The 22,469-nt window shown below is 55.6% G+C and overlaps 3 protein-coding genes across 5 annotated transcripts; 1 reads left to right on the forward strand and 2 right to left on the reverse strand.

Moving 5' to 3' along the window:
• Positions 1–1,040: 1,040 nt before the first annotated feature.
• Positions 1,041–5,992, forward strand: SHMT2 (serine hydroxymethyltransferase 2). Of its 2 annotated transcripts, XM_049693829.1 has the most exons (13): positions 1,049–1,188; positions 1,705–1,837; positions 2,179–2,376; positions 2,873–2,952; positions 3,133–3,333; positions 3,629–3,710; positions 3,797–3,919; positions 4,046–4,185; positions 4,491–4,656; positions 4,855–4,954; positions 5,039–5,194; positions 5,275–5,382; positions 5,505–5,992. In XM_049693829.1, exons 3-13 carry the CDS (start codon positions 2,209–2,211, stop codon positions 5,630–5,632), a joined length of 1,452 nt encoding a protein of 483 aa, XP_049549786.1. In that variant the 5' UTR covers positions 1,049–1,188; positions 1,705–1,837; positions 2,179–2,208; the 3' UTR covers positions 5,633–5,992. The 2 variants fall into 2 exon arrangements, with proteins under 2 accessions (XP_004276574.1, XP_049549786.1); XM_004276526.4 differs by lacking the exon at positions 1,705–1,837 and having other exon boundaries at positions 1,041–1,188.
• Positions 5,993–6,160: 168 nt separating this feature from the next.
• Positions 6,161–8,485, reverse strand: NDUFA4L2 (NDUFA4 mitochondrial complex associated like 2). The gene is made up of 4 exons (XM_004276528.4): positions 8,344–8,485; positions 7,893–7,981; positions 7,033–7,093; positions 6,161–6,909 (listed from the first exon to the last, which is right to left on the reverse strand). The coding sequence occupies exons 1-4, from the start codon at positions 8,398–8,400 to the stop codon at positions 6,853–6,855; spliced, it is 264 nt and encodes an 87-aa protein (XP_004276576.1). The 5' UTR covers positions 8,401–8,485; the 3' UTR covers positions 6,161–6,852.
• STAC3 (SH3 and cysteine rich domain 3) lies at positions 8,482–22,436 on the reverse strand. 2 transcript variants are annotated; one of them, XM_033440439.2, is made up of 13 exons: positions 20,870–22,436; positions 20,061–20,121; positions 19,537–19,798; positions 19,196–19,293; positions 18,910–18,982; positions 17,931–18,028; positions 16,499–16,565; positions 16,267–16,316; positions 15,897–15,982; positions 15,661–15,712; positions 15,434–15,571; positions 9,149–9,187; positions 8,482–8,568 (listed from the first exon to the last, which is right to left on the reverse strand). In XM_033440439.2, exons 2-13 carry the CDS (start codon positions 20,118–20,120, stop codon positions 8,482–8,484), a joined length of 1,110 nt encoding a protein of 369 aa, XP_033296330.1. In that variant the 5' UTR covers position 20,121; positions 20,870–22,436. The 2 variants fall into 2 exon arrangements, with proteins under 2 accessions (XP_033296330.1, XP_004276577.1); XM_004276529.4 differs by lacking the exons at positions 8,482–8,568; positions 9,149–9,187 and adding an exon at positions 14,815–15,255.
• Positions 22,437–22,469: the final 33 nt, after the last annotated feature.

The following is a 22,469-nucleotide window of genomic DNA, read 5'->3' on the forward strand; positions in this document are numbered from 1 at the left end:
CTATTCTGATATTTCCACAGCTATGGCATGCCTAGCATGGTGAAGGGGCGCAATGTGTCTGCTGAATGAATGAATAATTGTAATGTTGTAAGGCAGTGGTTCTCAAATTCACTGCTTATTAGAATCACTAAGGAGAGGTTTCGTTGTGTTTCAGCGTGAGTGGGCAAATGCCCATTCCTTAAGATCCATTGAATTAGAACCTCTGAGGAAAGGCTCCCCACTCATATATTTATATCACATTTCCCAGCCAATTCTGATGTCCAGGTTTGGGAACCTACTCCTGGAGGGATCGATGAGTCCCTCCCCTAAAGGATGAGTCCAGATGAAGTCAGGCTACAAGGAAGATCCCTTCCAGCTCCAAGGATCTATAGCCCTAGGATACAAAGAGAGCTCCGTGATTGCTGGAGCAGCAAGAATGAATTGGTAACAAAATTCAACAAGTGCAAGGAAAGGAGGGAGCACCTCAGTCAGCTCCCGGATGTCCCAGGGAAAGAGGAGATGGTCAGGGAGGAGGCAGGTTTGTGAGGATGAGGGGGGGATGATCCATCCAAGAGCATGTTTACATACAGCTTCATATAATTCCCACATGTTATTTTATTATTGATTTATAAGTGAGGAAAATGCAGCTCAAATAGGCTAATTTGCTAGTTAGTCCCAGAGCTGGAACTTGAACTTGGGTCTCTCACTCTTCCAAACCAGGGTGCTTTCCAGTGCAGCAGGGCTCTTCAGCTTGTATAGGAGTCGTTGTATTTCCCAGAGAGCCTAATAACGCTAGGTTCACTCAGGAGACACCCAAGAAATTGTTGCTGTCTGGACAACAGACAGGAAAAAAAAAAAAGAAAGAAAGAAAACCTTGAAGAGCTTCAGGACAACGAGGAGATGGGGCGGCACTGGATCTCTTTTCTTTCAGGCAAAAGCTTCTGACCCTGGGGCCACAGACGGGAAACGAAAGTGAAGAAGAGGGGAAAAAAAAACTACAATTCCCAAAAGACCATAAAGCGTCCACCTTACGCATGCGTAGACCCCGCCCTAATTCTGTGGCTTCCCAGCAGCTCTTTTCGCGCATGCGCTCTCCGATCAGTCTTCTTCCAGCCCCTCGTTTTCCCCGGCCGGAGTTGGTGCCTGGACCTGCTGGGACCTTCATCTCCGGTTGCGATGTTGCCCTTCTCTTTGCTCTGGGCGACTCGGGTAAGAATGGGGCTCCGGAGGCTGGGTGACTAGTAGGAAGTAAGCTCCCCTCCTATCCTAGTTAACTATTCACAAACTTGGGTTCTCTTGGCTTTTAAACGCACGTGGTCTGGGTCCTCCGGGAGGGGAGAGCGGGAGGGGAGAGAGAATGTGCAACTAGGGGGTCCCTGAGACCCCCGGCGCACGCGGGGTGATTGGGGCCCCTCTCCATTCCGGTAGCCAGATGCCCCAGGGCCTTGTGACCGCCCATTTGACGTGGCATTAGGGAAGAGAACTGTGGACCCTGTGCTGGCCAGCGAGAGGGGTTCCTGGCCTGGACCGGCGAGCTAAGTCTTTCCTGCGAGCTCTGAGCCATGCAAATGATGCAGCTGGTCACCCTTGCTTGTATCAGGGGTCCCGCGGCTCTGTGGGCTGGAAGGAGGTGGAAAGAGTGGGGAGCACAAAAGACAAGATGTGGGTTTTGGCTTTCCCTGCCAGCAGTCCACCCCCAACCCCGTACACACACCTCTTCCCCAGGGGCTGCTGAAGGTCTACCCTGCCACCTCCGTTGCTCAGGAAACCACCAGCTCGTTGCCCTAACTTTTGCCAGTTTGGTTGCCTCCCACCCTGACTGGGGTATCACTTTGTGAAGGCTCTGCAGGAAGACCATGTGTTTCTGTGGGTGGGGACTGCCCCTGAGTTCCAGAGACATAGGCTTCTAGAGGACAGACTTTGCCCGAGGCTTTGCAGAGTGGTTCAAGGGCAGAGGTGGAGGGAGAGTCTGAGGTGAGGTGAATGGACCGAATCAGAACCACCCCCTGAACATTGATCTCAACCTTGGCTCTAGAACTGGCTTTTGAAGGTGGAGGTGGGAGTGGTGAGAACTGGAACAGACCGACGAGACAGCTGGCTGCTGGATGTGGGGCCTGAGGTCCTGATAAGCGTGGCTGAGGGTTGTTGACTGTTTTTGTCTGGGCACTTTTTCTTTGACCCTGTCTTTTCCTCCCCCAGCCTCTGCAGAGATGTGGTCGGCTGGTCAGGATGGCCATACGGTGCCAGCACAGCGAGGCAGCCCAGACCCAGACTGGAGAAGCAACCAAGGGCTGGTCAGGCCAGGAGAGTCTATCGGACAGTGACCCTGAGATGTGGGAGCTGCTACGGAGAGAGAAGGACAGGCAGTGTCGTGGCCTGGAGCTCATTGCTTCAGAGGTGGGGCCTGGGAGAGGGGCCAGGGCTTAGGCCACCGTGGGTGCTGCAAGTAACAGGTCATCTTCCTGCTATTTCTCCAGCTCTCCCTTTCAGACTCAGGGCCTTCCTGCTGGACCTCATCTTCCTCTCTTCTTACTGACCTCTGAAGCAAAGGCAGGGCCAGTCTGGCTTATGGGATGGGGCATTAGAAAGCTTCCAGAGCCTCCCGGGGCTCCTATAGTTTAGTCTGGTCCCTCTTCCATCCCAAGAGGAAAGAGAAGCTTGGAAGCACAGGTTCAACTGGACAGGTGGCCTTGCTGGAGACACCTATCACAGCAGCTGGGTTTCTGAGGATGCTGCTCTGGGCCTGCCCCAGGCCTGGCATGGAATCCTAAATGAACAGAGCTTTCTGTAGAACCCGGCTCCTCCCTGCAGCCTGGGCTCTGGCATGATGGGGCTGTGGGATCCAGGGAAGGGGGCTCAATACCTTCTGACATTGCCCCCTCCCCCACCCCAGAACTTCTGCAGCCGAGCTGCGCTGGAGGCCCTGGGGTCCTGTCTGAACAACAAGTACTCGGAGGGTTATCCTGGCAAGAGGTGAGGGCTAGGCACCAGAAGGCTGGAGGACAGCCTCAGGGATGGTGATCCCAGTGGGGGACACCTGCCTGTACCCTCCTAGTGTGCATAGAGAAGTGGCCTTCCCAGTCCTTTGCTGCTGGTCCAGGGGGATGGTGGAACCCTTTCTCTGTGCCCTGATCTACTCCCCTCCCGTTGCAGGTACTATGGAGGAACAGAGGTAGTGGATGAAATCGAGCTGCTGTGTCAGCGCCGGGCCTTGGAGGCCTTTGACCTGAATCCTGCTCAGTGGGGAGTCAATGTCCAGCCTTACTCGGGGTCCCCAGCCAACCTGGCTGCCTACACAGCCCTTCTGCAGCCTCATGACCGAATCATGGGGCTGGACCTGCCTGATGGGGGCCAGTGAGTATAGATGGGGTGGGTGATGGGCTTGTAGGCAGTATGGGCGTGGGAGAAGAGTAATTTGTTGAACACCTACTGTGTTCCATGCGGATGAAACAGGGCTCTCCCAGTCCTGCAAGTTCCAGTGAATGAGAAAGATAAGACCCCAGAAAGCGGGGCCCAGAGCCATGAGGGTGGTGCCTGCTAGGAGCAGTGTTCCAGAGACCCCGGCCTTTGGAGTGGGGCAGGAAGGGAGTGGCTAAGTCTGAGAGTTATTCCACTCTGAACCCGCCTACTTCCTCTCCTCCCCTCCCAGTCTCACCCATGGCTACATGTCTGATGTTAAGCGGATCTCAGCTACATCCATCTTCTTCGAGTCTATGCCCTATAAGCTGAATGTGAGTGCTCTAGGGTGTGGGGAGGGAGCTGTGAGGAGCTGCCCTGCTTTCTTCTTAGGGCTTTAGCTTTTTGTCTGTCTGTCCAGCCCAAAACCGGCCTCATTGACTATGACCAGCTGGCACTCACTGCTCGGCTCTTCCGACCTCGACTCATCATAGCTGGTACCAGTGCCTATGCTCGCCTCATCGACTACGCCCGCATGCGAGAGGTGAGTGGAGGGCTGGAGTACCCGCCCCTCCCTAAGGGCTGGTGGGGAGATTTTGGAGGAGGGGCAGCCTTGGGCAGGCCTGTCTGGGCCCTCCCCAGGCTGAGGCCTGTCTCTGTACCTGCCCAGGTGTGTGATGAGGTCAAGGCACACCTGCTGGCGGACATGGCCCACATCAGTGGCCTGGTGGCTGCCAAGGTGATCCCCTCACCTTTCGAGCATGCGGATGTTGTCACCACCACCACTCACAAGACCCTTCGAGGGGCCAGGTCAGGCCTTGCCTCTCACTGCCTTCACTCCCGGGGCGTTGTTGGGCTGGATCTGAGGAATTCGTTCCCACCAGAAGCCTGTCTATGACAGTTCTCCTTCTCTTGCCCGTGGAGGCAGTTCCCCGGCAGGGGGTTTCGGGGTGGAGGTGAGGGCTGCTCCCCTCAGCCCCTGGAGTCTAGCACACAGAGCACAACTGTGCTGGACTCTGGAGCCTGCGGGGCTGGGCCAGCCAGCTTCCTCTGTTCTCCCCACCCCCTTGCCCTTTCTTTTCCGCTTAGCTTCTGACCGCCTACCTCCTGCACAGGTCAGGACTCATCTTCTACCGGAAGGGGGTGCGGGCTGTGGACCCCAAGACGGGCCGGGAGATCCCTTACACGTTTGAGGACCGAATCAACTTTGCTGTGTTCCCGTCCCTGCAGGGGGGCCCCCACAACCATGCCATTGCTGCAGTGGCTGTAGCCCTAAAGCAGGTTGGGGAGCCTATTCTTGTGGGGTGGGTGGGGCATGGCCTACAGGTTCAGACCCTGCACCTTGCCAACTGAAGTTGGAGCTGATGGAAGGGGGAGGTGCCAGGATGGGAGGGGGTTGGGATGGGGTCACACTATGCTGGGGGTGGAGGGGCAGAAGGGGCAGGGCTTAAGGTGACAGTGCTGCTGTCTCATCTCCAGGCCTGCACCCCCATGTTCCGGGAGTACTCCCTGCAGGTTCTAAAGAACGCTCGGGCCATGGCTGATGCCCTGCTAGAGCGAGGCTACTCGCTGGTGTCTGGTGAGCCAGGGGGTAGGTGAAAGCCTCTCTACCCTCAGGCAGAGGCCCAGGACTCAGTACTTCCTGCTTACTGTCCCCCCTCAGGTGGCACTGACAACCACCTAGTGCTGGTGGACCTGCGGCCCAAGGGCCTGGATGGGGCTCGAGCTGAACGGGTGTTGGAACTCGTATCCATCACGGCCAACAAGAACACCTGTCCTGGAGATCGAAGTGCTACCACACCTGGGGGCCTGCGGCTGGGTGAGACCTGGGTTACAGCGGGGAAGGGTGGCTGCCAGGTGGGCTTGGGCCATGCTAATCCTCTCCTGCCTCTCTCCCAGGGGCCCCAGCCTTGACTTCTCGACAGTTCCGTGAGGATGACTTCCGGAAAGTTGTGGGCTTTATAGATGAAGGCGTCAACATCGGCTTGGAGGTGAAGAGCAAGACCGGTGAGTGGGCAAGCCCTCCCCTGCCCCCACCCAGTTTACATTCACTGTCTCCCCCCTCCTTCAACTGATCGAATGGCCTTCCCCAGAGCTCTGACCACTTTTTTTTTCTCCCCCATCTCTAGCCAAACTCCAGGATTTCAAATCCTTCCTGCTCAAAGACCCAGAAACAAGTCATTGGCTGGCTGACCTCAGGCAACGGGTGGAGCAGTTTGCCAAGGCCTTCCCCATGCCTGGTTTTGATGAGCACTGAAGGCACCTAAGAAATGAAGCGCACAGACTGACGTTTATTCCTCTTCCCCCTACCTGGACAAGTTAGGGGTGGGGGTAACTGCCTATCTTCCAATTTTTTGCTGGAGGAGGGGAAGGCCGCCCACTTAAGAGAAAAGGCGGGTATAGTTCCCCTTCCCAGGATTTGTAGCTGAGGAGGTTTCTTCTTGTAACAAGACTTAGAAGGAAGAGGCTTGGGGCTTTCTGCCCTAACCTCTCTCATTATCTCAGTGTTATAGACTCCCTGCCCTCTCTTGGGGAGGGGGGAGTTGCCCTTGTGAGCCAGAGGAAGGAGTGGGTAGGCACCCTTCTTTCATCTTTATCTAATAAAATGCTGACCTGCCCTGAGCTTCTGTTACTGTGGGAGGGGTCCCCTGGGCCAGGTGGTGATTTGTCTCCCTCAGCATGTCCCTCCCTTCCCTCCCACCACTACCACAAGGACCCCTGGGGCTGCAGTCTCCTCTCCCTCTGATCAGAGCCGACACCAGACATGATTAGCAGGTGGAGCAAATTCAATTTGTTAAATGAAATTGTATTTTGCCCACGGCTGCTTCTGTTTGATCCCAGGGGACGGAGGGGAGCAGGGAGGGGTGGGGAAGGCAGGGGGAGGCCCAGGTGTGAAGCGGGAGGGGGTGCCCATTGGCACAGGAAGCAGGGGGCTTGGGCACTGGGAGGAACGAGCTTCACCTCCTTGGGCGTAGGTGCCTCATCACAGGCTGGCTGGGCTGTCAGTGACGAGCCTGGTGGAGCCCAGTCGAGCCAAAGTAGCACCGCCCCTGGGCTGGTGCCCAGAGCCTGGGCGAACGTGGGGCCCGCCACGTCACTTGGCACTCAGGCCTCTGCTTGGTCTTGGCTCTCACGTAGGCCACGCTCCACACGTAGTGTGCACCACACCGTGTGAGGCCCGCGAGGCAGGGGGGCTGGCATGGGCCTTTTGGGTTGCCCAGGCTACTGCCTGCCCTCCTAACTCCCCCTTCCCTCCCCCCTCGTGGGACTGAAGCTGAGGGTCAGAGGTGCTTCCGCTGCTGGGAGCAAGGGAAGAGGGTAGGGGTGGAGCTGCCTCCCCTCCTCGTGGGAACTGGCCTGTGTAAGCAGGAGCTGGACAGGGTGGCTAGAGTGGTGCCCTGGGGTGGACGGTGGAGAGCGGAAGAAATGAGTAGGCTGGCTGGTGGTGGTTTACATCGACGTGCTCTGCAGCCAGGCTTAGAAGTCTGGCCGGTCTTTCTTCAGTTTCTTATAGTCAGTGGAAACTGCAAGGAACTACAGGAGAGAAAGGAGGGTTGCACCAAGTGCCCCAGGCCTCCCTTTGCTGGGGTGGGAGGCACCAGCTGGGATCAAGAGATGAGCGGACGGAGGTGCAACCCTGAAGCCACTGGGAGTTACCTTGTACTGGTCATTGGGGCTCAGGCGGTTCCAGGGCTCCGGGTTGTTCTTTCGGTCCCAGCTGTGGAGAGGGAGGGGGAGGGTTAGGGTTTTCTCTTTGGGAGCTAGGACTCTGGAGCCTCAGGGCACCCGCAGGGTCTGCGCCCCCGCCCCAGCACGCCCCCTCTTCCGCGGAGGTGGGGGGCATTTCCCAGAGACTGAGAGGGGAGGGGTCACGTTAGCGGGTGCTGACAAGTGAGACAAGAAGGCTGTCAGCATTGTCAGCCTGGGGCCAGGTGACAGACGTGACAACCCGGCCCAGGGACTCCCGCCTGCTCCTTGTCACCCCAGGTTAGCCCCATAGAGCAGAGCGGTGGGAATCAGGCAGAAATCCCGAGGCGCTGGGGTTGTAGTGATGTGCCTCGAATTCAGACAACGCCGTGGGTGCTCCTGCGTGCTGAAGGACCCTACACTCCCGCCGCCTCTGGCGGGGCTTGCGGTCTCCGCGCCGCCCCGGCCCCAAAGGCGCCCCCAGCAGCTCACCCGGCCACACCCCCAGCGCTTGGGCGGCGAGACAGAGGTACCAGAAGGCCACCGGCGGCCAGCAGAGCGGCGTCACCATGGCAACGCGGCCGGGAGCGGTGCTAGTTCCGCAGCCCAAAGCGGGCCGAGTCTCCAGCCACTGAGGAGTGAACTGTCTGGTGGGCCCGAGCGAAGGCGGGGGCCTCGCAGGTCAGGAGCGGGCTCCAGCCCCGAGATACCACTTGCCTAGGGATTCCCGCGAGGACCCCTCATTCCCACCATTCCTGGGAGGCCTGTGCGTCCCTGTCTCATCTTGCTCCACCCAGGACCCCTTCCTGCGTCCCAAGCCCGGCCTTTACCAGACGTCGGGGCTGCGCAGCGCGAGTCGCAGCAAGTAGAGCGTAGCGCTGCCCATGCCCAGGCCAATGAAGCCGATCATCGGGATGAGCTGCGGGAAGACAGAGGGAACTTTCAGGGGCAGCCCCCTCCCAGTCGCCCTTTACAAGCTTTTCTGCTCGGCCCGCCCGCTCCCCCACTCCGGGTCTGGCGCCCCCTCCCTTCCGCGAGGGAGGACCGGCAGCCTCCCACACCACATTTTTGCCGTAGTCTTCCTCAACCTATTGCGAGTCTGTCTGAGGTGGATTCAAGGGACACGGAGGGCATATTGCAGGGATGGATTGAGGGCACCCTGAAGAAATATTAGGAGCTTTGGGGGAACTAGGCAAGAGGCAGGGTACTGGGAGATTTGGGGGTTACCAGGGCAGCTAGAGAGTTAGAAGGTAGAATCATGGCTCCTGGGACCAAACTCACCCCGGGATGTCTCTTGATCTGCCGGTAGAAGCGGGCTCCGAGGCTGGTTCCTGCCATATTGCCTCTTCAGTGTCTGGTCCTCTCCAGCGTCCCTGCTCCCTTGCTCCTCCTGGGGTCCCGCCCCTCTCTGGGGAGGGGTCAGCCCAGCCCAGCCTGGCCCAGCCCGGCCGCTTCATCAGACTTTCCCCGCCCCCAATCTCTCTCCCTACGGCAGTTCCAGGCTCGCTGGGAAGAGAATTGTTGGGGAACAGGGGCATTTCTGCTCATCCATTCTCCACTCCAAGGGGTCAGACCCTGGCCCATGGGACATCATCATGCTTTGGGCTTTGGGCTGGTCCAAGGGAGAGGCCTCTCAGACTCTGCCTCACAGACTGATTGAGGGGGATCCAGAAGTGGGAGGAAGGACTCACCATGGGACAGGCAGACAGACCTCCAGCAAAGTGCAGGTGGGAGTGTTCACAGGTGGGACCAGGAGGGGCCAGGAAAGAATGAGGACATCTGTAATGCTTCCCTGACACCCCTAGAGCCACCCAGGAGCTGGCAGGTCTTGGGGGCGCTGGTTCTGTCTCCCTCCACATTATAGTGGGAACAGGAGGGGGACAGATAGACCAACAGCACTAAAGTTGCCCCAGCCGCTCTAGTCCTGGGTGGTTTCTTCAAGTTGCTTTCTCCAAGTTGTGTTGTGATTAGCCTGGAACAGTGTTTGGAGGCCAGGGAAGCCGGGTATTATCTTACACCTGACTCAGAATAGAATAAATCAGTTGGTTAAGTTTGGGGGCTAGAGAGACTTCCTTCCCCTGCCTACCTGGGTTAGCCATCCAAGGAAGCCACGTTCTGTCTCTGGCTGTGATGGAGAGAAAGAGAATGGAGTAAAGGAAACAGCTGAGGAAAGACAGAAAAGATGTTGAAGGAGAAAAGAGAAAAAGACACAGAGACAGAAGCGTCGTAGAGCGATTGCCTCCCTTTACGTGACCAACTGGGGTGTATGAACTCTCGTGTATGCTATGTTGTCAGGGTGGGAAAGCTCACTGCCACCGTCTTCAGGAAACTGGGGTCCTAGGGACCCAGGAGCGCAGCCCTAACCACCTCTCCCCACTCCACGCTAACCTCCATCCTCCCTGCCTCCCCCACTGCTGCCCTGGCAGCCCATCCTACAGAGCTCTCTCACTTCTCCCCTCCAGAGCCTCATGGTGCCCAGGCAGGGGCGAGCTGTGCACCCACCGCTGTGCCCCTCAGAGCACCGAGAGGGAAAAGTCCCTTTCTGGGGGCCCTCCTGCTTTCGCCACGAGCTGATACCTCCCCAGCCTCCTGCGCTGACAAGCGCGGCTGTAATTAGGCTGCGGGGTCCCGAGCTCTCCGCCTCCCTCCGGCGGATAATGAGATAAAGTGTCAGAGACACGGCGAGAACAAAGAGACAGAGACTCACTGCTTACGTGTGTGGGGGACGGGGGAGGGCGACTGACGGGATGTCAGAGCCTGGAGCAGCGCAGAGCCCGGCCCTTCCTGAGCACCCGCACCTCCAGGGCTGGGTCAGGGGCTGGGGTGTCCTGTCACCCCCTTAGCCCTCCAGTCTCTGGGACTAAAAATCACTCCTGGAGCTCGAGCTCGAGGGCCGCACAGCTGGGCTGCACATCGGGCTCTTGTGGCACAACTGGGGCTCCAGGATGCCGATAGGGATGTCTGGCCCCTGTACTGCGCCCCTTTGCTTCTTGGGCCCTCGCCCTCCTTCCGGTGCCCTTTCTTGTGAGTTCCAGTGACCCGGGCCTAGCGCATTCAGGACCCTCTGACCCACTTCTTTCCTTGGAGCCGCCGTTGATTCTCCTGCCTTGGGCCTCCGCCGGAGTTCCTTATTACATTATTGCTTTCACGCTTGCCTCTCCGGGGCTCCTTGACCCTTCACCTGCTTCTGGTACTTCTCTCTGACCCCTTGTCGGTGACCCTATTTCTAAGGCCCCGCCCATCTCTGGATCGTGGTCTCTGGGGCCAAGCTGAGACACAGAACTCCTTGGGTTCCACATCGCATTTCTTCCCACCTCCCCGCATTTTCCCACCAGAAGGACTCAGGCCACGCTGACCGAGCCGACAGAGGTCATTAGCTGCGGATTAGGCGTGGCCAGGGGCGGGCTGGGTTCCCGCTGGGATCTGACTCTGAGCCCTAAACCTTACAGACACTAATCCGCGCTCTGGCGGAGCCGAACGTCAAAAGCAGCTGGACTCCGCGGAACAAGTTGGCAGCGGGGCCGTGGGTGCGGACGCCCCCTGGAGGCGGAGCTGCTCTCAAGCTCTTATGGGGCGATGCCTCAGGCGCCCCCTATCGGGCCGCGCTGGCCCTGCGCCCCGCGGCTTTTGGGCAGGTAAATTAGTGCCAGGAGTGTCGGTCGGGCTGGCAGGTCAGCTGTTCCTGCCACTCCCACCGCCAAGGCAGTGGGTCCCTCAACTTCCACTCTTCTGTTGTGAGGTGGGGCCGAGTGAAGGGAAGGAGAGGGGACGAGGAAGCTCCCACTTCGCCAGCTGCGGGCACCCCAGGTTCAGGCCAGTTTCTCTCGCCAGGCTGGGCTGCCCCAGATGCCCGGGGCTCCGCCTCCGCCCCGAGACTGCTCTCCGCCCTCTGACCCTACCTGCCCCAGTCTCGGGCTGCCCATTTTTTCTGGGTCTGCTTCAGACCCTATCACTGTCTCTCTGTTCCTTCTCATTCTGTCTCTCCCTCTGCAGCTCTCTTTACCTGGCTGTGTTCCCCTGCATCTGTTTCTCTGTGTCTCCCTCCGTTCGTCTCTCCTTCCCTCTACATTGCTCTACATCGCTGTGCCTCTCTTTACAAATGCCTCTCTCTCTGTCACTGTCTTTCTCCCCCCTCCCATTCCCCGGTTCTATTCCTATTCTCTGCCTTGCTGCCCCTGGGGTTCTGCAGCAGTCAAACGGGACAGCCTGGGGACACCTCGGGGCACTGCCCAGGGTCCCCTTCCCGGTCACCTCCACACGCCCGTCACCTTGGCGCGGGCTCCTTCTTCCCTCTGCAGCAGTGCGGCGTGGAGGGGGCGCCAGGGTTGGAAGACACAGTGCCCAGCATCTGCTCGGGAGCCCCGGGGCCCCTGACCCCCTCTGCCGCTATTAAGGACGCCGGGTCCCGAGGCTCTGAGATGATCATGATTGCATCAGCCAGACAGCCGCGGAGCCGGGAGCCGCGCAGCGAACGAACCAGCGAGACAAAGACGCCTGCGCCATCTGTTTATGCAAAGCGCTCTCCGCCCGGGACCCCGGCGTTCCGGTGCCTGGCCCAGCTCTGGACATAGGGTCATGAGTCAGCTACTGCCCGGCGCACCCGCCGCGCTGCGGCTCCCCCACTCCCCAGCACCCAGAGGGGCCGCGGGGCGAGCGGAACTGAGGGGGGCGGGGGGTGTTGATGTGATTGGAGCGGACGCGGCTCTTTCTTCAATAATGGATGGAGATGATGCGGACGGCGGAGCCAAGCCCGCTCGGAGAGGAGAGAGGAATAGAAATGGGGAGAGGAAGGGACGGGGGCGGGAGACTCACCCTGGCAAGCACACACGCGCGCGCGCGCGCACACACACACACACACACACACACACATACACGAGCGTGCGTGCGTGCGTCACACTGTCATTCGAATATACGCCGCCGCGCGGCTCACACCCAGGCACACGCCCACGCACTGTCACTGAGGCACACACACCTGCAGGCAGAGACGCCCGAACAACACACACTCACCAGAAGCTTTTCCTGGTTCTCACACATACACGGTCCTACAGGCAGAAGCGCATGTAAATGCCCACACGCGGGGCACACGCAGCAGTGAAGAATGCACAGACACGTAGACCCGTCAAAACACATATGTACATCTGACACCCAGGGGCTAAGACAGTCAAAAATCTTAAGAGGTTGGGGGTGGGGCTGATCGGGGACAAGACACATACTCAGCGGCACAGGCTCACACCAGGGGCACACATACCAGGGGTCCACACATATACACAAACACAACACCTGAGACTCTTGATAGACACACCTCACACATTCAGGGCACAGACACACACACACACACTACAGAGCAGGGACACAGACACCCATAATCAGCAGGGGCACAGAGAAATCCCCTTCCCGCCTCCCCTCACACACTCACAGTTTCACACCCACACATGCCAGAGCTGCTCCCTGTGCCGTGGCGAAGTGTGGCAGAGAGGTCACTGGGATCCCTGAAGCAGGCCTTGCTAGTCTAGCCATATAATGAGGTTCTGATGATAGGAGATTCCTGGGGCTGTGGACCCTGCGCCCCTGCTTGACTGCCTACAAACTTCCTTTCTTGGCCCCCAGGGCCAGTGGTGTAGACCTTAGGCCTCTCTGGCCACAGCCGACCCTGCCAGCCTCAACCCGGGTAGCTGGCGGAGAGGTGGGAAAGCCATAGAGGGATATTAGCAACCGCATAGGGAGACTCCCAGCACATCCCCAACACAGCCAGGAGGCAGGCTCATCCCTGGTGCTGCTCAATCTTCGGACTTCAAGGGGCACTTTCTTTGCTAAGAGCCGGGTGGGCACTGGGGAGGGGTAGGATGTGGGTTGTGTTCTGGACCCTAGTAACCCGGCCCCTCCTTCAGTCTGTTTTCAATTCAGTCAGCTCCTTGGCCTAGACTTATGACCTTTGCAGTGTGAGGCAGCATCATCTATCACCCAGGCGGCTGCTGGCAGGGGTGGGGGGCGTTGGGGGCTCACACAGGGTCGCTGTCCCTCCTGCCTCCCTCTCCTGAGATCTGCTCTCTGCCCACAGGCCAGGGTCCACGGGCGGGGCAAGTACTGGGGGGAGGGTGTGACCAAGGGGCTCAATTGCTATAACTGGACCTTGTGTCCCCACCCCTGACACCCCAGCACCCGTCCTTCGAACTCGGCACAGTCAGCCTCCCCGCTCCTCCCACCCTCCCTCTCTCGGGCCCTTTGCTTAATTTCCTATTAACTGCTGATAAATCCAATTAAACCGCCGCTCTAATTAGGGACAGCTGCCGGCTCCGGGAGGCGGGGGAGGAGGGTGCCCCCCGAGTGTAGGGGGAGAGAACAGCAGCTCTTTCTGTTTCTCGGTACCCCTACACCAGCACTGCCGCCCAATGAGCCAGTAAATTGGTTTTGTTTCAGCATTATGTGTGTGGGGGGCGCTCTCGAGGATCTTGGGAGGCTCTGGTTTTGAGTCCCTTTGATCGCTTGATGAAGAATTGCGACCCAAGCCCTATCCGTCCCTGTCCCCCGCTTTGGTGGTAGGTGGATCGTGAGGAGGGATGGGGGCAAAGGTTTGTGTGCAGCGGTGGAGGGGGGCCTGCGATCTGATATTCCAGCCCAAGCGTGATTCGAGGGGGCTGCCTGAGCTTCCCTTTATGACCCCGCCGCCGCCCCGAGGCGTCCGGATCAGTCAAGGGCAAAGGGAACAGGAAACCGAACCAGGTTCTGAGGCGAGTCTTCTCGTGTGCTTCCCTACCCCCAACACACCTCAGCTTTCTGGAAGGAAGGGGGGCGCTCCCGTCCCGGGCCCTCCTCTTCCCCAGCCCAGCTGAGACTCTGCCCTCCCCCCGCCAGCAGCAGATGGTGCCCGGGCTCCCGCTGCCAACCTTGCTAGGCGGTGCCAACCTCAGGCCTGGCTGACAACCGGCAGAAGAGAAGAGGATCTCTTGACTGGCCAGGCTGACCCTCCCCCACCCGCCATCTAGCTCAAGACCCTCAGCCAGCCCCATTCCAGCGGCCACCCCAGGCTGCCGCTCACTGGTCCGCTCCCAGGTCCCTAAACTCCTCGTCTCCTCCAGCTCCCTTTCCTACACCTTCCCGCTCCCCGCCACCTGCCACCGCGACCTGGGCTGGTACATTTGCATATTTGCATATGCAAATATAATTTACATACGGCGCACCGCAGGGGGGGTCTCCGCTTGATCTGCTTAGCTGTCTGCCCCGCGCCCTCTCACTTGGTACCTGTCGCAAAGGGCTGGGGCGGGGGCCGCGCGGGAGGGGTCAGGCCCCCACCCCCCCGTCTCGCTCGCTCAGTTCCCGGAGGACTTGAAGTGTTGCCATGGAGACGGCACGCACCCCACCCCCTTACAGGACCAGGGTCTCAGGCTTGGTGTCTCCGGTTCTCTCCCCCCGCCCCCCCACCTCCGTCCCTCGCACTTCAACCGAGATCTTGCATCGCCCCCTGGCGGCCTAGCTCGGAACTGAGCCAGGTTCGGAAATGCAAGGGGCTGCCCACGGCGAAATCACTAAGAGCTAGTGGGACCTACCCGATCCTGCTCCCAGCAGCAGGGGCGCGGGGGCCGTGACCCCAGTCCAGCTCCCCTTTCTTCATTGACGACAGAGGCCTTGCCTGGCGGACGCATCTGTCTCCCCACCTCGCACCATGGTAGTGAGGGGAGAGCTGGGGAAGATTCGCCACCCCTTCCCAGGCCCTCTCTCCTCCCTCTCCCCTCGGCCCCCAGTTAAACGGTAAACTTTTCTAACTTTTGTCAAAACTTTAATAAATTCGCAACATTCGATGGTTCGCCTCAATGCCCCCTCCCGTCTCCCTAGTGGAGACGCGTTCTTTTTCCAGATCTCAAAGGCTGGACCTGAGGGGTTGCGAGTGAGGCTGCTCCCGGCACCAAGTATCCGACGCCCTCGGCGGGGGAGGGGGACGGGAACCAGTCCCTTCCCGGAAGCACCGTCACGTTCCGGCGGGCCTTCCCATCTCCCCCACCCAGCAGTATAGTTGCTTTCGCCCCTTTTCTCCCCAACCTCCACTGGGCCTGCCCAGAATGGGGTTTGGTTATCTCCCGCCAGCAGGCGTCTTCACGCCTAAATCTCCTCCAGGAAGTCGGTGGGAAACAGCCCCACCTTGCGGCCGGTGTAGACCTTGACGTAGCCACCGGCTTCATCTCCTTTCTGCACCACAATCTAAAGGATTAAGGGACGAGGGAGGAGGGGAATCAAGAGAAAACAGTAGAAGAGCTGAGTAGGGGAGTCCAGAGTTATGGAAGCCCAATCTAGCCCCATTAATGGGTTAAGATCTGCAAGGAGTGTAGTTTGCAGAGAAGCCTCTGGGCCTGGGGTTGAGTTGGGGCACCAGAGCTACCTGGTCCTTCTTGAGAGTGATCTGCCCTATCTCGCGGTTCCCCACGAAGGATCTCGTTACGCGGTGCACACGCTCTCCAGACCGGACCCGAATGATGAAGTTTGGAGGGAAAAATCCGACCTTCTCCCCTATTTTCCCCTAAAGGAGATGGTAGGCGTAATTAATCTCACAATCTCTGGTTCTAAACTCAACCCATGTCCCACCCGAGTCTCAGACATTTCTCTTACCCGCCACCACTCCTCATTGGAGTCATCAATGACTGTGATCTTCTCTCCAGGCCTGGGAGAGGAAGGAAGGGGCCTCTGAGATTTAGGAGCCTTACACATTCAGTCCCTTGGCTGTGCCCAGGTCCAGCCCCAAATAGGCTCCATGCCTGAGTCCCCCCTTTTCCTTTCCCATAGGGAGCTGGGCTCTCCCCTCTCCACTCCCAGTACACCGCCACCCCAATCCTAAGGCCTCTCACGGGAAATCCAGATCGTCCTTCTCCAGGGCTTTGAATCGATAGAGAGCCACAAAGTAATGAGACTGCTGGAAGCCAGGCTGCTTGTGCTGGGGGTGAAAGGGGGTGATGAGTCTCAGGGCACCTCTGTCCCAGACTGAGAGGCAGGAGGCAAGGCCAGGGGTATTTTCTAGACACACTACATTCCACCTCTCTTTCATGTCCCTGAACTAAGACGAATGTGTTGGCTGTGTGAGGTGGTGGAGAAGACAGGTTAATGATTGGAACCCATGGAATAAGTGTGAGCTGCTGCTGAGGCCGTGAGTGGCGTGAGTGGTGTCAGACCTAGGTTGGGGAGAGGACTGGGGTCCCCACAGGGAGAAAATATTCTCACTTTGTCATCAGGTGTCTTCTTTTCAGCTTTCTTATCCCCTTCAGGGTTTCCTGGAATGGGAAACACCGACAAATTGTCTCTGGCTTCTGGAGTGTAGCCCTCAATCCCTTACCTTTCTGTTCCAGGGCCTCTTACCTCCAAACCTGGCATGCTCTTTGGCCCTCCATCTCCTGTGCCACAGCTGAGCCCTGACCCTCCTCCATCTCTATGGATGGAGGTGGGTGTTACTCACCATCCTGGGGTTTGCCTTCCTGTAGTCTGGCAGACTCTGGCTCCTCTTCCATCATGGCTGCTAGAGACTGGAGAGGGCACTAGAGTTAGGAAGATGCTGTCTTGGAAACCCATGCTTGCCCTGGCTCTCAAGTCAGGCCAGAGAACTAGAGAATAGGATCTCAGTGTTGGAAGGAGCCTTGGAAGAAGTATCTAGTCAACCACCTGCCTAATGGAGGGACTTCCTCTGAAACAACATGGCAGGTGACCACCCACTTTGTGCTTGAATGTAGTTGACAGGAAGCTCACTACCTTGCAAAATCCATGTCCTTTACTATAATGTCTGCCCTTAAAAATACTACAGTGTGTAAGAGAAAAATGGGCAGCACAATTTTTAGAATTCCCTTAAGAGAACAGAACCCGAGTGGGCTAGCCTTTCTGGAAGCAGTCAGATCACATTGATAGTGCCTTATAAGTCACAGCTCACTCCAAGAAATCCCTAATTTACACCCAACTTTCATATCAACTACTTTGAGGCCAGATCTCTAGTTCTGTTTTTGTGCAGTTGATTTTCATTTTTTGATCCAAGAACAGTTAGGTATTTTTCCTTACACAATTTTGGATGATTAGTTCTTGGTCTTTCTTCTAGTCTGTAAGATTTTTGAATATATTATTCAGTGTATGAGTTTTCCCTCCTAGGTTTCCCACAAACTTAATGGGATATATCATTTATATCTTCATTTGTATCAGTGAGAAAAATGTCCATAGGTGAGGACTAAGGACTAAATCATGTCATAAAGCATCAGAAATCTCCCTCTAGTTGGAAACTCCCTAAAGGACCAGAATCCTTTGGGTGCTGTCATTCAACCAATTTTAGGAATCCATCTAACTGTAACCATTATCCACATTAGTCCATCCTTGTTGTCCAGAAAGATATAAGGATATGCTAACAAATTCCTTGCTGAACTGAATACGTCTATTGTATTACCAATCTAGTAACCTATTACAAAAGGAAATGAAGGTGCTCTTGGCCACAAGCTTTGTGCCTCAGTTTCCTCATCTATAGGATAAATGGGTCAGACCAGATTACCTTCATGGACCCTTGGGGGGGCTCTAGAATTCTCTGATTAGTTGGCATGACAAGCTCTCCTCTCCAAATCCAAAAGCATAGCTTTTCCTCTGTTGCCTGGCAATGCCAGGGCCCTGGGGCCTAGCCTTTAGTTAGTTATGGTGGTTTATCTGACAATTTCAGAAGGGAGTTCCTGGAGTAAACACATGCTATGGCAGGAGTTGTTAAACTGAGGCCTTTTAAAATTGCGTGCAAAAATTTGTCTGTTGGGTTATGTGCAATTTTAGGGGAAGAGGATTCCTACTTCTGTCAGCTTTCCAGAGAGGAGACAGGACCTGCTCCATGGGGTCTCTGGAAGGCCTCAGTAGGAAAACTGGGTGCTCACATTTTTTTTATCTGCCTGTCCCTTCTTCCGTTCCTTGTTTGCCATGATCACCCCACTGCGAAGGGTTTCAAACACAGGGTCATTGCGATTGGCAGCAGCTAGTTGGAATGGGAGAAGAAAGGAGACATTACTGGAGAGGCAGAAAAAGGCTTAGAGGAAAGAGAGACCTCTTAAGTAAGGGAGAGATGGGACTGAGTAGGTGCGTGTGTGTTTAGAATTAGCAAAATGTCAGCTGGGTATACCTAGGGTCATCAATTTATAAAGAGCTCTAAAGACATCACTGGAAATGTGATGGAGAAAAATATTTACCAGCACTCCTTCCAGGCAGAGCATTATATGATGTTGGAAAGACAACTCTGCTAATGAGTTGCTTGGGAGTTGGGGAATGCTCAGAATCACTATTTTCCTTTTAAGGAGAGTGGTCCTTTAACTGCTGGCTTTTGTTCCGCTGAGTGGCATGTGCAAGCTGGGGTACTACCACCAGTGGGTTCTTCTTTCTCCATCCATGCTCCTCACAGAGTTCAGCCTCTCCTCCAAATAAATGTTGAGCAAATTGTCAACAAATACACTTTTAAGGGTTGCCAAATTATGAATCTGCCCAGGATGCCCACAGCTCTTGGTCTGGCCCTGAGTCTGGCACTATGCTCTAACAAGGATGAGGACAGTCTGCTTCATGCTTAGAAATGGTTTTGCATATGAAGAGCAGAGTTTGAAGTCAGGCAGAAGAAGGTTTCAGTCTTGGTTCTGTCTCTTTCTTATCTGTCTCTTTCTTACTGCACAAAGCCCGTGCTAAATCTTATCTCCCTCTGTTATAAAACAGGGGAATACTGACTCTGCATCCAAGATGGCTAAAATATTAGACTGAGCGAAAACCATGGGAAATAGAGTCTGTTTCAGAATTTGGCTTCCCAATCTGGAGATCGTGCTGAAACCATCTCTAGGCTTGCCCATTCCCTCAGGTCCCGTATGGGGCACTTACAGAGATCTTTGACACAAGCGTACTGCTGGTTGCTGTAGAGAGGGGAGCTATAGGCCCGACGGAAACCAGGGGGCTGTAGGATTGGATGGGAGAAAGCATTAGAGATAACAAGGTAGGGCCCAGAACCCATCTCTCCCGTGAGTATTCACCCCTTCTTGGAGTAAGAGATGGGTTGAGGAAAAAAAAGTGGGGAAATGGGTGGGATGATTTGAGGAGGGACTGGCAAGGAGGTAGCTGGCAACGCGTCCCCTCCCTTCTACTTTCTTGCTCCCCAGAGCCTACTCACGATCTTGCCGAAGCATCTCTGCATCTCCACATAGGACTGACAGTGTTCGTGGATGTTAGTTTTGCAGTTCTTACAGCGAAGCCCAAATTTGTTGTTGACTTGGGAGATGGGGAGAACATCTGGGTGAGGTTCCTGATTTCCCTTCCCCTTTGTACCATTGCTGCTACTCTAGCTCTTAGGTCCTTTTTCTGTCTGGGACCCAACACTCTCAGTCTGGAATAGTATTTTCTTAAAGCCAAATCTTACCACAGCCTGTCTGATATACAAATACTCCTTTCCTAAACCCTTTCCCCCACCCCCTGCCTTCGACATCACACTCTCCACTTCCCTTCATGACTCACGCACAATCATCCGGGCACAGACATCACAGAACTTGGGCTTCTTGAAGAAATGATCTTTGAATTTGTGGGGCTTATCATTAACAAGCTTAGGAGGTTCTGGGGGTGGCTCCTCCTCCTCTTCTTCCTCCTCTTCCTCATAGATGTAGTAGATGGGCCCACCCCCAGCTCCCACTGCCTCCCCATTGGCCTGGGGCTCTGGGGGAAGCTCCATCTCCTTTGTCCCTGTAGACTCCTTCCTGAATAATTGCTTCAGCCGCTGTAGCTGAGGGAGGGAGTGAAGGAGACCCAATGTTAAAAGAACTGTCTTGCTTTCTAGAGTAGGTAAGGCTGAAGCTAACTACATTTTTCTAGCCTGGGGCAAGGGGCACACCCCAGGATTAGGGGGTATCAGGGGCTGTGGGTGCTAGCTAGCGTTTTAACAATAAATGAGTCATATACAAGTGAGATCAATTCAAGCACTTTTCTTCAAGGGCTGCAGCGGTTTCCCAGCTCCCCCCACCCAGTGGTCAGAAGCCCAGACTCACCCCACTTTGCCGAGTCTCTGCTGGGAAGGAGGAGGACTCCAGCACCTCCTTTTCTGTCATCCTGCAAGAGGTTGGACCCCACTGTGAAATCTAATCCCTGACTGCCATTCTTCCCTCCCATATTCCTGTCCCTTGCAGTGGGGTGGTCCTTGGAGGGGAGGCTTTGGGAGAAATTTGGTTAAACAGAGATCCTTCCATAAGGCTTATGAGCAGAAAGATTCTATGCAAGTCCAGAGAAAAGCCCAACAGACTAAAGACCTTCCCAACCAGTTCCTCAAACCAATAACCATACTTCTACCATGAGGGGCAACCCCAGAGTTTACACCCCCAAGACAGTGCACAAGGCTGTGTGGTTTAGGGATTTTCCTACAGGTACTTTGTTTCTCTTGGGAATCTGTGGGCAATAGAAATGTGACACACACCTTCCCAGATCCCCTTTCAAGAGGTTTAATGTGTGTGTCCACAAGCATGCAAGGAGGGATGGGCTGGGGACATTTGTTCTCCTCTACCTCTCTCTTGAGCCCTGGGGGCCCAGTGCCTAGTTCCCAGCCTGCCTCAGGCCTCAGCTATTTTAAGTTTTCAGAGTAATATGAGCCTTTCCTTCCCTTACTACTCCATTCCCCTGATCCCACCCCCACCCCACCCTCTAATCCTAGCTCTTGTCCTGGAGTAGAATAATAATAATTTTATTCCTAAAACCCAAACTACTCACAGACAAGCAGAGAAATGAAGAAGCGGAATAGACTATGGATTGGGGAAGCTTGGGTGAGCAGTCCTGGAAATGGAAAGAGGATGAAGAGGCAACTTACGTTTGGAATTCCCTAAGTCAGTCCACAGCCTGTGGAGGAAAGAGGGAGCCCCTGGGATCTTGACGGTGGTGCTGGGGGAGGGCTGGTCTTCTTCCTTGGGGGCTAAGCCCCCCCAGTACTCTCTGTACTCACACCAGCTACCCAGACGGTGTTTGTAGACCTCCTAGCCTCTCGCCTTGGTGTCAGAGCTGAAATGACAGGGCTGGAGGAAAGTGGACAGCTGAGCGACAACAGCTGACACAGAGAAATTGGACACGGGGAGGGCTGGACCCTAACTCCTCCCATCCCCCCAGAGCTGCTGTTGCCTGGTTTTTCATCTATGGTGTGCAGGTCAGAACTGGCTAAATTCAGGAAGGGACATACCGCATACTCATATGGGTGATTTTTTTTTTTTTGGTGACACTCTGTGTGTGTGGCTTGTGGGATCTTAGTTCCCCGTCCAGGGATGGAACCTGGGCCCTTGGCAGTGAAAACACGGAGTCCTAACCACAGGACCGCCAGGGCATTCCTTCATGTGGGTGATTTTAAATGACTAAAGGTGAAGATGAATTATAAACAGGCTTCTCCATCCTTTTCCCAAGGTCCAAACATCTCTCCAATTCTACCTTCCCTGGATCTACTTTAGGAACTAGCCTTCGATTTCTCAGCCACCATCTTCTTGTGGCCATGTTTTTTTTTTTTTTACCCTCAAGCATCGATCTAGCCTCCAATCTTTAGGAAGGAAAGGGCTTGGAAACTGGTGAAGAAAGGAACATTCGAATTTTCAGAGCTCTCCTATCAGCCAAACTAGATTGCTTTTTTATCCATGGGTAGTTAGAAGGGTACCTTGCTGCTATCCTGTAAAGGAGTGAAGAACATGTAGTACTGCTTTGTTCCCTCCAGCTGCCCCCAGAGATATCTTTCCCCTATTCCTCTAAAATCTTGTCCGCAGGGTGAAAGGAACTCTAAGAGCTATAAAAAAGGCCAGGCTGGGACTTCCATCTGAGGGGTTCTGGGGGAGTGAGGGTCTAATGATCACGTACAGATTGTTTTGTTAATATTGGACAGAAGGCAATAGCTGTCACACATGGAGTTTTTATCATCTGTAAGTAACGTCCCCTTTCCCATGGGAACTGCAGACTCTTGGAGGTAGGATGGCCAAGCCTCAAGCTTCCTTTATCATTCTGATTCCCTGATTCCATCTCTTTCTTCTGATGCATATGATCTGATGGGTCAATGAGGTATCTGGCATTATCTCACAGGGATGCAGCCTTTTCCTAGTCTGAGCTGTGACATGGCTGAAAAAGGAGATACTCCCATCTCAGAGCAGAGCAATTTGGAGGTGGTAATGTCGTGCTGCTTTATCCCTTGTATCTGTAAGAAGTAAAGGATTATGTTGGAGGTTGGGCCAGACAAGCTTCAGAGGAGGCTGGCTAGAGACATACTGCTACCCATACACAAGGGATTTCCAGGGCAATGTGCTATGTCATTTCTGCCTACTGTTCTTTTTTCCTTAAGGGGTGGGTGACATTTTTCAGCAGGGGCTGCTGGATGGTTCTGGGTCAACAGGCTCTTTAATGGCCCTCGTCTGACAGGCTGCACAACAACAGGGCTAGCTTTG

The sequence above is a fragment of the Orcinus orca genome, chromosome 11 (genome assembly GCF_937001465.1).
Source record: "Orcinus orca chromosome 11, mOrcOrc1.1, whole genome shotgun sequence".
Taxonomy (NCBI): Eukaryota; Metazoa; Chordata; class Mammalia; order Artiodactyla; family Delphinidae; genus Orcinus; species Orcinus orca.

Bases quoted from the DNA above. Each gene is read 5' to 3' on its own strand.
- STAC3 (XM_033440439.2), bottom strand. From the start codon at position 20,120: ATGACAGAAAAGGAGGTGCTGGAGTCCTCCTCCTTCCCAGCAGAGACT. The intron at 19,799-20,060 runs GTGAGTCTGGGC...TCCCTCCCTCAG, and splicing joins CAGAGACTCGGCAAAGTGGG to CTACAGCGGCTGAAGCAATT. The intron at 15,713-15,896 runs GTGAGAGGCCTT...TTCCTCTCCCAG, and splicing joins AAGGACGATCTGGATTTCCC to GCCTGGAGAGAAGATCACAG.
- NDUFA4L2 (XM_004276528.4), bottom strand. From the start codon at position 8,400: ATGGCAGGAACCAGCCTCGGAGCCCGCTTCTACCGGCAGATCAAGAGA. The intron at 7,982-8,343 runs GTGAGTTTGGTC...GTCTTCCCGCAG, and splicing joins AGATCAAGAGACATCCCGGG to CTCATCCCGATGATCGGCTT. The intron at 6,910-7,032 runs GTAACTCCCAGT...TCTCTCCTGTAG, and splicing joins GCCCCAATGACCAGTACAAG to TTCCTTGCAGTTTCCACTGA.
- SHMT2 (XM_004276526.4), top strand. From the start codon at position 1,156: ATGTTGCCCTTCTCTTTGCTCTGGGCGACTCGG. The intron at 3,711-3,796 runs GTGAGTGCTCTA...CTGTCTGTCCAG, and splicing joins CTATGCCCTATAAGCTGAAT to CCCAAAACCGGCCTCATTGA. The intron at 4,186-4,490 runs GTCAGGCCTTGC...CCTCCTGCACAG, and splicing joins AAGACCCTTCGAGGGGCCAG to GTCAGGACTCATCTTCTACC.